The 12288-nt window shown below is 38.5% G+C and overlaps 1 gene segment (V, D, J or C); it reads left to right on the top strand.

The window, feature by feature from the left end:
* The first annotated feature begins 1941 nt into the window (after nt 1-1941).
* Nucleotides 1942-11863, top strand: LOC110306619. The segment is given in 3 exon segments: nt 1942-2035; nt 2167-2496; nt 11538-11863. Coding segments are annotated over 3 exon segments (702 nt in total).
* The last annotated feature ends 425 nt before the right edge of the window (nt 11864-12288 follow it).

Below are 12288 nucleotides of genomic sequence, written 5' to 3'. Positions count from 1 at the left end.
TGTAGTGTGTTTTCCTAGTTTTGGTATCTAGATAATACAGAAGTCATGAAATGAATTTGGAAGTAATCTGTTATTTCCTATGATGTGGAATAAATTAAGAAGAATTAAGAGAGAATCTTCCTTGGAAGCCTGACAGATTCAATAGTGACATCCTAAGTTCCTTGGCTTTTAAGAAGAGCATCAATTTCCTTTAAAATTCATCTCTTTCTATTATATATAACTTGAGGACGTAATTTTGGTGGGTAATGTAATATTAGAAGTTCTTTCTATTTCCAGTTTATCTAGCTTTTCAGAGTGTAAGTTTTCAAAGCAATTTGCAATGATATTCTCAATTTCATAGGAATCAGGTGTAATTACAATTTTGGTCAGAGAGTCACACATTTAAAATGGTTTGTTTAGTTTCTCCTGTTTAAATCATTTTTGTTCTGCATGTGTAGATGTGTAACCAGTTCATGTGGTGACTAAGTCATGCAAGCATGACTGTTTTGTTTAGTGGAACTGTTATCCAGGATTGCTGTTTGCATAAGAACACACATTCCAAAAAACAGAACACTAATTGCTTGTCATTTTACGCCTTTCTGTCTTGCGTGTCTCTTCAAATTTGGTAGAACTACTTTTAGTAAAGCCTCACTGAATGTATTTATGGCACTGACCAGAGTCAGAAAGCACAAGTTCTATGAAAAAAAGAGGTAGAGAAGGCCCCTTATAGCTTGGAAGATGCAAGCCTATTTAAAGGTGTATAGATGAAAGATACTGGCACCTCCAAGAAGTCTGTCAGCACTTAGAAGCAATAGTGTGGAGTGTTGTCCTGTGGGGAAAGGGAGAGCAATGTGTCTAAGTAATAGTTTATGGAATGAAGCTCATGTAGATAAGTATTTTAGATGTCAGGAGGAGCAAAGACAACATAAAAGGAGGGTGAAGGAGGTCACAGGCTGTGGGAGAGGAAGGGGGCTGGACTACCTGATAGCACAGGAAAGGCAAATTTCTAAGCAGCCATGTGGGTTTTTTCTATTATAAAGAGCAGACATAGTTGTTCATGAGAGAAAGACAAGTATTTGAGGATCATCAAATCAGAAGTATATGACGCTTGCAAAAATAGCCTTACCTAGTGCATCAGGGAGGTCACAAAAAAAACTAGATGTTCCTTTGGGATGGAAAAGCAGTGGCCTAAATGGTGGATGGGAAGCTCAGCACTGGAGGAACTAAGGAATACACACAAACCTTCAGTGTGTGTGCAGATTTTGAATCAAGACACAATCTCAAGTAAAATTCACATTTATTTTATGAAGGTCTATGATTAAATTTTGAGCTTTATACATGCTGTGCTGTAACATTTAGGTATGACTTCCGTCACATTTGGCTACTTCAATTTAATGTAGCCAGACATTATTCAGTGACACTTTTAAGACTTTCCCTAAATTATAACATTTAAGTATTTTCTTATCTAACTTCCCTATGAACTTGTTTTATGTTTTTGCCAAGACAGTAAGAGTTTGCATTTACAAAGCACAATAAAGTGAGAGTGAAAATTTATATTATTATATATAACTGGAAATACATACTAAGTAAAAGTTATTTTATTTTTCTATCTACTAATTTTCTTTTTGGAAGCACAGTTCATATAGCACATGCATTACTTAAATATGATTTTCTTCTGTCTACCACTTACGTATCCATGAAATTGCTACAAATAAACACAGGGCTTGAGCATACACAAAATCCACTGTGGTAAAACCCCAGGTTAGTAAATGATATACTGATGTTGTAATGCCACTTTTCCTTGACTACTTATCAGATATCTATCTGCATTATTATTTGAGTCTTCTAAAGCTCCCACCCTGAGCTCATGATATAGCACACAGAAATGCAAATAATATTTCCCTTTGATTATGAATATCAACCCTGACTCTAAAGCTCTGACAGAGGCACCTAACTCTGGACTCACAAGTCTTTCCCTTCAGTGACCAACACGGACACAGAATATTCACCATGGACTTGAGACTGAGCTGTGCTTTTATTATTGTTCTTTTAAAAGGTAATTCATAGATAATAAGGGATATTGAGTGTGTGAGTGGACAGAAGTGATATTGAGTGTGTGAGTGGACGGGAGTGAGAGGAACACTGAATGTTTTGACTGCTTACTGACAAGATTCTCTGTGTTTTCAGGCGTCCAGAGTGAAGTGAAGCTTGAGGAGTCAGGAGGAGGCTTGGTGCAACCTGGAGGATCCATGAAACTCTCCTGTGTTGCCTCTGGATTCACTTTCAGTGACTACTGGATGCACTGGGTTCGCCAGTCTCCAGAGAAGGGGCTTGAGTGGGTTGCTGAAATTAGAAACAAAGCTAATAATTATGCAACACATTATGCGGAGTCTGTGAAAGGGAGGTTCACCATCTCAAGAGATGATTCCAAAAGTAGTGTCTACCTGCAAATGAACAGCTTAAGAGCTGAAGACACTGGAATTTATTACTGCACAGACACAGTGAGAAGTCTTCTTTGTGAGCCTAGACACAAACTTACCTGCAGGAGCTCTCAGTACCAGCAGGGGGAGCACAGTGGCCATCGATTCCATAAAGGGGCTATTGTTTATAGGAATCTGGGCAGGTGAGACCACTTTCTCAGTAGTCTCTTTCCCCCACGATCTGTAGTGGCATCATGTAATTGAACAAGTCAGCATCTGAGAAAAGAAATGGCTGTTTCTGTCTCAAGCTCATCCATTCTAATACAAATCATTTAGTCGATTATAATGGGCTTCTTTCATGTGTGCCTAGTAGACTCTGAGAACAAAGTGAGAAATTCCTTATTCTCTACTCATACATGGTTATTTCTACTATTCAGAAAACCTTTTATATTTCTGTGTCTGGTTGAGCCCTCTGACTCTGTAACAGGGAAGGGCACCAGCCCTAACTGGGAATTCATCCCATATACAACCACCAAATCCAGACACTATTGTGGATGTCAATAAGAGCTTTCTCCTGAGAGAAAGGAGTCTGAAATAGCTATCTCCTGAGAGGTGCTGCCAGTGCCTGACAAATACATTAGTGGATGCTCACACCCACCCATTGGACAGATCTCAGAATCCCCAATTAAAGAGCTAGAGAAAGTACCCAAGGAGTTGAAGGGTATTGCAGCCCCCTAGGAAGAACAACAATATGAACTAACCAGTACCCGCAGAACACCCAGTGACAAACACACCAACCAAAGAAAGCACATGGTTGGACTCATGGCTTTAGCTGCCTATTTAGCAGAGGATGGGCTAGTCAGGCACAATGGGAGGAGAGTCCTTCAGTCCTGTGAAGGTACTATACCCTAGTATAGGGGAATGCCAGGGCCAGGAAGCAGGAGTGGTTGGGTTGGTGAGGGAGATGGAGTGGAGGGATATAGCGGAGGTGGTTTTCAGAGGGGAAACTAAGAAAGGGGATAACATTTGAAATGTAAATATAGAAAATATCTAATAATTTTTTTCTTTTTTTAAAAGTTTTTTATTAGGTATTTTCCTCATTTACATTTCCAATGCTATCCCAAAAGTCCCTCATACCCTTACCCCCCACTCCCCTACCCACCCACTCCCACCTCTTGGCCCTGGCGTTCCCCTGTACCAAAGCATATAAAGTTTGCACAACCAATGGGCCTCTTTCCATTGATGGCCGACTAGGCCATCTTTTGATACATATGCAGCTATAGTCAAGAGCTCCGGGGTACTGGTTAGTTCATAATGTTGTTCCACCTATAGGGTTGCAGATTCTTTAGCTCCTTGGGTACTTTCTCTAGCTCCTCCATTGGGGGCCCTGTGATCCATCCAATAGCTGACTGTGAGCATTCACTTCTGTGTTTGCTAGGCTGCAGCATAGTCTCACAAGAGACAGCTATATCTGGGTCCTTTCAGCAAAATTTTGCTAGTGTATGCAATGGTGTCAGCGTTTGGAGGTTGATTATAGGATAGATCCCTGGATATGGCAGTATCTAGATCGTCCATCTTTTTGTCTCAGCTCCAAACTTTGACTCTGTAACTCCTTCCATGGGTGTTTTGTTCCCAATTCTAAGAAGGGGCAATGTGTCCACACTTTGGTCTTCGCTCTTCATGAGTTTCATGTGTTTCGTAAATTGTATCTTATATCTTGGGTATTCTAAGTTTCTGGGCTAATATCTACTTATCAGTGAAGACATATCATGTGAGTTCTTTTGTGACTGGGTTACCTCACTCAGGATGATGCCCTCAAGGTCCATCCATTTGCCTAGGAATTTCATAAATCCATTCTTTTTAATAGCTGAATAATACTCCATTGTGTAAATGTACCTCATTTTCTGTATCCAATCCTCTGTTGAGGGGCATCTGGGTTCTTTCCAGCTTCTGGCTATTATAAATAAAGCTGCTATGAACGTAGTGGAGCATGTGTCTTTCTTACCAGTTGGAACATCTTCTGGATATATGCCCAGGAGAGAGATTGCTTTCTGAGGAACCATCAGAATGATTTCCACAGTGGTTGTACAAGCTTGCAATCCCACCAACAATGGAGGAGTGTTCCTCTATCTCCACATCCTCGCGAGCATCTGCTGTCAGCTGAATTTTTGATCTTAGCCATTTTGACTGGTGTGAGATGGAAACTCAGGGTTGTTTTGATTTGCATTAAGGATGCTGAACATTGTTTTAAGGTGCTTCTCAGCCATTCGGTATTCCTCAGGTGAGAATTCTTTGTTTAGCTCTGAGCCCCATATTTTAATGGTGTTATTTGATTTTCTGGAGTCCACCTTCTTGTTATCTAATAATTTTTAAAGGAACAGATAAGGATATTATAAATAGAATATCTTTGAATTCAGGTATCGCACAAATCATTTCTAACAAGGCTTATATTTTTTCCATTGTTTAAAAAATGTATAGTGGGCAGAATATTCAAATTTTGATGCTCTAGGAAAGGGCACAAATAGCAAGCAGGAAAGAGACACCCAAGCTTCCCTAAAAGCAGCGCTTTCAAAATTTAGTACATCAGAAGAATGTAGCTCAATTCCAGAGGGAGAAAAGGTTAATAGGGCTGAGATTTCATCTCAGCTGTTAAAAATGCTTGCCCCTTTTGTAGAGCCCCTGAGTTTGATTATATAGGACATGTTCAACAGCTTACCTCTACCTTCAACATGAGATCAACAGAGGCCCTCTTCTAGACTCTTTGTATACACACACACACACACACAAGACATACACACAGAGGAACACAAATGGAAAACAATTTCCAATAGAGACAATGAAAAACCCTGCTGAAACAGACATACAGACATGCTAAAGTTTAGGACTGACAAATTTCTGGGATAAAAAGAATAATCACATTACCACTGGAGGTAGGGCATATTTTTAATTATTTAATTTTGGTAAATATTTACCTTGGACTAGTTTTATGATTATATAAAGGTTTAACAAATAGAACAGATCATTTCCATACATCATGCACAATTTTTCTTATTATTGGCAACTTTAAATATTGTAGTTAAATTCCATCCAGGGAATTGGTGGCACGTACCTTTAATGCCAGCACTAAAGTGGCAGAGGCATGCAGATATTTGTGAGTTTTAGATCAGTCTGGTCAACAGAGTGATTACTGGATCCATCAAAACTACACTAGGAAATCCTGTTATGAAAAACCTTTTTCTTTTCACTTAATGAATCAACTGATATAATACTTTAAATTTTTATGTTTTGAGATTATAATATTATAACATGTAATTTGTCATTGCTCTCTTTTCTTTCCTCCCTCAAACAATCTAATATAACTCTTCTTGTTCTGTTTCAAATTCATGACCTCTTATTCTTTAATTGTTGTTACATATATATTTCTGTGTTACTTAAGGATTTTGTGGATGCCAACAAGAGCTTGTTGACAGGAGTCTGATATAACTGTCTCTTCAGAGTCTCTGACAGTGTTTGTCAAATACAGAAGTGAATGCTCACAGCCATCCATTGAATGGAGCACAGGTTCCCCAAAGAAGGAGCTAGAGAAAGTACTCAAGAAGCTGAAGGGGATTGCAGCCACATAGGAGGAACAACAATATGAACTAACCAGTACCTCTAGAGCGCCCTAAGACTAAACCAATAACCAAAGAAAAGGCATGGTGGCACTCATGGCTCTAGCTGCATATGTAGCAGAGGATGGACTAGTCAGGCATCAATGGGAGGAGAGGCCCTTGGTCCTGTGAAGGTTGTATGCCCTATTATAAGGGAATGCTAGGGCCAGGTAGGGGGAGTGGGTGGATTTATGATCATGGGAAGGTGGGGAGAGGATAGGGGGTTTTTGAAGGGGAAAATAGGAAAGGGCATAACATTTGAAATGTAAATGAAGAAAATACCTAATAAAAATAAGTCTTGAAAAGAGGAAAAGAAAAGGATTTTTTTTTCTATAAAGAGAAACCTGATGAAGGTAACTTTTATAAAGTGCAATGTAAGATTGTGCCTGACTTAGTGTTTCAGAGGTTCAGTCCATTATCATCATGGAGGGAAGCATGGCAGCACTCAGGCAGTAAAGGTGCTCTAGGAATAGCCGAGAGTTCAATATCTTCATCTGAAAGCCACTAGAAGAAAACAGTCACTTCTGGATTGGTAGGAAATTGAGAACTAGGAGCCCTCAAAGCCTGCCTGCACATTTGACTCACTATTTTTAGCAAGGCCAAACTTATTCCAAAAAGGTAACAATTTCTAATAGTGCCTTTTCACATGGGCCAAGTATATTCAAACCACCACATTTATTTACATACAGACTGACAGAACAGGGTTCAGTCTGTCAGTCTGTATACTGTTACTTGTGTGAATGCGTTTAAGGCTGACCAGTTGATATTTGATAATCAAATGGTGTTCTTTTCCTGGGGCAAGATATTTTTCTCACACTCAGTATTTGTCTGTTACCTGCTACTTCTGTCCAGTTCTTTGTAGATTTTGAGTCTTGTAGACTTGTCCTTACCTACTGTGTATTGTCTATTGCTGTTGTCTTTGTTTGGGTGGTATTGGTGAGACTGTATATGCAAATTATGAATGAATTACATCTTTTATTAAGAAAGAACCTAAGAAAGAAAGATCCACTCAACATCTGGGCCATACCAGTTGGATGGTGCTGATGCTCAAGCTGCTGCCTTCATAAAGGACATGGATGTATGAAACATTGCTTTTGGACTGCCTGCACTCATTATCCCTGGGAAGTTCTTATATCTAGTTCTGAACTATTGCTAAGGTGGTATTATAGCCTAATTGTTCAGTATTAAGATATATACTGAAGACCAGCTAAGGCATCTTGCCTGGGGAATCAAATGACTATTGGGTGATTAATCTCTCCTTCTAGAGACAGCCATTTATGGACTATCTTGAGACAGTCTGTTTACTGTGTATGTGTGTGTGTATAATATATATATAAATGCATGCATATATATATATATATATATATATATATATATATATATATATACACAAATACAAATATATAGAACATTTGTCTCAAGTCTGTTCCTCTGGAAAAGTCGGATTCTATAAAATTATTTGGTGTATCATAGGAAAATGGCACACCTCATTACACAATGGAACCTTATATAAGTTCATGAAGAAATTTCTAGCAGAATTCAGGGAAGACTTAGGAAAGCCTGAGCTCTGTCCAACCTTGCCAGGATGCACAGAGTATAGGTAATGACAGGGTTCTTACACTTCTCTTCTTGAATGAAGTTACAGACCCTGTCAGCACAGAATCCAGCCTCATTTAAAAGTAAGAGTCATTGTAAGGGGATAAAGGTGTGTGGCACTCATTCGCAAACCTTTCTCAGAGCTTAGAAATAACAGAGACCAGTCAGAACATATTTTAAATTTTGATTATATGGTAACTTTAATATGTCTAAGTAAGATAATTTCTCCTGGAGTCTGTATTTTAAAAAAAAACAAACACAAGATCATAGTTAAGAAAGATAACATGTCCTGTATGACTGTAGACATGACTATTCCATTGACCCATAGTCATATTTTGATAATTTTATTTCTTTTTTTATTAGATATTTCTTCATTTACATTTCAAACTTTATTCCCTTTCCCCATTTCCCCTCCAAAAAACCTCCCTATCCCATTCCCACTCCCCCTGCTCACTAACCCACCCACACCTGCTTCCCTGTCCTGGTATTCACCCACACTGGGGCTTGGAGCCTTCAGAAGATCAAGGGCTTCTCCTCTCATTGATGTCTCACACGGCCATCTTCTGCTACATAACCTGATAAAGCCTTGATTCCATCCCTGTGTACTCTTCCATTGATGGTTTAATCCCTGGGTGCTCTGAGGATACTGGTTGGTTCATAATGTTGTTCCTACTAACTACAGGGTTACAATCCCTTCAGTTCCTTAGGAACTTTCTCTAGTTTCTACACTGGGGACCCTGTGCTCAGCCCAATGGATGTCTTTGAGCATCCACTTCTGTATTCAACAGGCACTGGCAGAGCCTCTCAGGAGACAGCTAGATCAGGCTCCTGTCAGCAAGCACTTGTTGGCATCCACAATAGTGTCGGGGTTTGGTAACTGTTTATGGGATGTCTCCACTGGTGGGACAATCACTGGATGGACTTTCCTTCAGTTTCTGCTCCAAACTTTGTCTCTATATCTCCTCCAATGGGTATTTTGATCTTCCATCTAAGGACTGAAATATCCACACTGTGGTCTTCCTTCTTCTTGAGATTCTTATTGTCAGTTAATTTATGTTGGATATTCTGAACTTCTGGGCATACCATGTGTATTCTTTTGTAATTGGGTTAACTCACTCAGCTTTTTTGTTATTCCAGATAAATTTGCATATTGCCTTTTCTAACTCTATGACAAATTCAGTAGGGATTTTGATGGGGATTTCATTGAATATGTAGATTGCTTTTGGCAAGATAGTTGTTGTTACTATATTAATTCTGCCAATCCTTGAGCATGTGAGATCTTTCCATGTCCCAAAATCTTCTTCAATTTCTTTCTTCAAAGACTTGAAGTATTTGTCATAGGGATTTTTCATTTGCTTATTTAGAGTCACACCAAGGCATTTTATATTATTTGTGACTATTGTGAAGGGTTAGCCTTGTAAATTCTTTCATAGTCTTTTTATACTTTCAGTAGATGAAGGTCACTGATCTGTTTGAGTTAATTTTACATACAGTCACTTTGCTGAAGTTGTTTATCAGGATTAGGTGTTCTCTGGTGGAATTTTTGGGTCACCTGCAAATAGTGATATTTTGACTTCTTCCTTTGCAATGTGTATCCCTTTGATCTCCTTTTGTTTTCTACTTGCTCTGGGTAGGACTTCAAATACTATATTGAACAGGTAGGGAAAGAGTCCTTTCTAGTCCCTGAATTTAGTGGGATTGCTTCAAGTTTCTCTCCATTTAGTTTGATTTTGGTTACTCGTTTTATGTATATTGATTCTGATATGTTTAGGTATGAGCCTTTTATTCCTGATCTATCCAAAATGTTTATCATGAAAGAATGTTTGATTTTGTCAAATGCTTTCTCAGAATATAATGAAATGATCATGTGGGATTTTTGCCTTTGAGTTTTTTTTATAAATTGAATTACATTGATGGATTTCCATATACTCAAATATTCCTTCGTCCCTGGGATGAAGCCTACTTGATCAGGATGGATAAATGTTTTGAAATATTCTTGAATTAAGTTTGCAGACATTTTTTTAGTATTTTTGCATTGATATTCATAACAGAAATTGGTATGATATTCTCTTTCTTCATTGGGTCTTTGTGTCATTTAGGTATCAGAGTAATTGTGACTTCATAGAACAAATTGGGTATAATTCCTTCTGTTTCAATTTTGTGGAATAATTTGAAGTGTATTGTTATTAGATCTTCTTTGAATGGCTGATAGTACTCTGCACTAAACCAACCTGATCTTGGGCTATTTTCTTCAGACTCTATTAATTATTGCTTCTGTTTCTTTAGGGGTTATGAAGCTGTTTAGATAGTTTATCTTTTCCTAGTTTAAGTTTCATACCTGGTATCTGTCTAGAAAATTGTACATTTCATTAAGAGTTTCCAGTTTTCTTGAGTATAAGCATTTGTAGTAGGATCTGATGAACTTTTGGATTTCCTCAGTTTCCTTTGTTATGCCTCCCTCTTCATTTCTGATTTTCTTGATTTATGTACTGTCTCTTCACCCTCTAATTAGTTTGGCTAAGGTTTTATCTATCTTGTTGATTTTCTCAAAGATCCAGCTCCTGGCTTGGTTGATTCTTCGTATAGGTCTTTTTGTTTCTACTTGGTTGATATCTCTGTGAGTTTGATAATTTCTTGTCTTCTACTCCTCTCGAGTCTGTTTTCTTCCTTTTGTTCTATAGCTCTCAGATTTGCTGGCAAGTTGCTAGTGTATGCTCTCTCCAGTTTCTTTTTGTAGGCACTCAGAGCTATGAGTTTTCCTTTTAGCACTGTTTTCATCATGTCCCATAAGTTTGAGAATGTTGTGGCTTCATTTTCATTTATTCTAAAGTGTATTTAATTAATTTATTTCTTCCATGACTAACTTATCATTGAGTAGAGTATTCTTCAGTTTCCATCTGTATGTGGGCTTTCTACTATTTTTGTTGTTATTGAAGACCATCCTTAGTTTGTGATGATCTGATAGGATGAATGGGATTATTTCTATCTTGTGTCTCTTTTTAGTTTCTGTTTCCGTGATCTGTCCATTGACAGATTGAATGTGGGTTTGCATTTGGAGCATAGGTTTTCATAATTGAGAGTTCATCTTGGTAGATTTTACCTTTGATGATTATGAAGTGGCACTCCTTTTCTTTTTTGATAAATTTAGGATGAAAGTTGATTTTATTCAATATTACAATGGCTCAGTTTGTTTCTTTTATGAGGCCCCATTTGTCAATTCTACATAAATAAATATTTCTGTGCACACATTTCTGAGCAATATAAATTTCTGGTAGGCATTTGTGCAGCATTTTAGTAGACAATCTACTAGAAAATCCACTATTGTTTTCATATACATAAAAAAGATTGCAATTTCTCATAACTTAAGGGTTTTGAAATTTATATTAACTATTATCCACATCACTACCCCCACCTGAAAATCAATTTTATTTTTCACCGAGAGGAAAAAATATCTCAGGTTAGCATTATATTTTTAAATTGAAAGATTTGGCTTGATATTATATCCACAGGGTTTGCACTGGTCTCAGGAAAGGATACTTTCTCACTCATGATTAGGATTTGGCCCTACACATCCTCCTACCTTACAGAGGTGTCCACTACCTCCTTTTTCTCCAGCTTGACTAGGTCCTTATATAAGAATAACCCTCACTCATGAATATGCAAATCACATGACTCTGTGGTGTTAAATACAAGAATGACCACACCAAATAATAGCATATGATCACTGTCTTCTCAAGAGTCATTGAGCACACAAAGTCCTCACCATGAAACAGAGAAGAATCATATTCTTATTGGCAGTATTAGTTGCATGTAAGAGCTCCCTAGTTCCAGATTTGAAAATGGAACAGTCATTCAAGTGTCACTGACATTCAAACTGCTATTCTCTCCACAGGTGTCCACTCCCAGGTCCAGCTGCAGCAATCTGGGGCTGAGTTGCTGAGGACTGGGGCCTCAGTGAAGGTGTCATGCAGGGCTTCTGGCTATACCTTTACTAGCTACTATGTGGACTGGGTGAAGCAGAGAACTGGATATAGCCTGGAGTGGATTGGAAGAATTATTCCTGGAATTGGTGCTACTGACTACGCTCAGAAGTTCAAGGGCAAGGCCACACTGACTGCAGACACATCCTCCACAGTCTACATGGAGCTCAGCAGCCTGACATCTGAGGATTCTGCTGTCTATTACTGTGCAAGACACAGTGTTGTGACCACATCCTGAGGGGGTCAGAAACCCAAGAGGAGCAGAGGCTTCCTCCTGAATGAGAAGACTAGCTTGAAGACTTTCTCAGAAAAAGCAAGAGCTTTGTCTATCACTTCACAGTCCTATAACAAGGCAGGAATTATGACTTGGAAATGGATGAATGTGTTTCTAATCCCCACCTGAATGAGGTTGTATGACTCAATATAATAGGAAGATACATGTGTGTCTGCCTTCCAGAGTATTCTCTGTAAACTGTGAGTTGGAAATTGGCAAACGTGGATCCTAGCCATGTCTACATGGTGTCAGGATCCTCTTGCCCATACATCTGGATTCCTTGGAGACCATTGTGTTTCAACTTTGATGAATGTGCCTGTCAGCCATGTGTCCACGAAATAGCTCCTACTGTATCTGCATAGGCAGTGAATTCACAAGGATACACTGTG

Source organism: Mus caroli, chromosome 12 (genome assembly GCF_900094665.2).
Source record: "Mus caroli chromosome 12, CAROLI_EIJ_v1.1, whole genome shotgun sequence".
NCBI classification, from domain to species: Eukaryota; Metazoa; Chordata; class Mammalia; order Rodentia; family Muridae; genus Mus; species Mus caroli.
The sequence above is the reverse complement of the archived record's forward strand: the minus strand, read 5'-3'. Positions and strand labels throughout refer to the sequence as shown.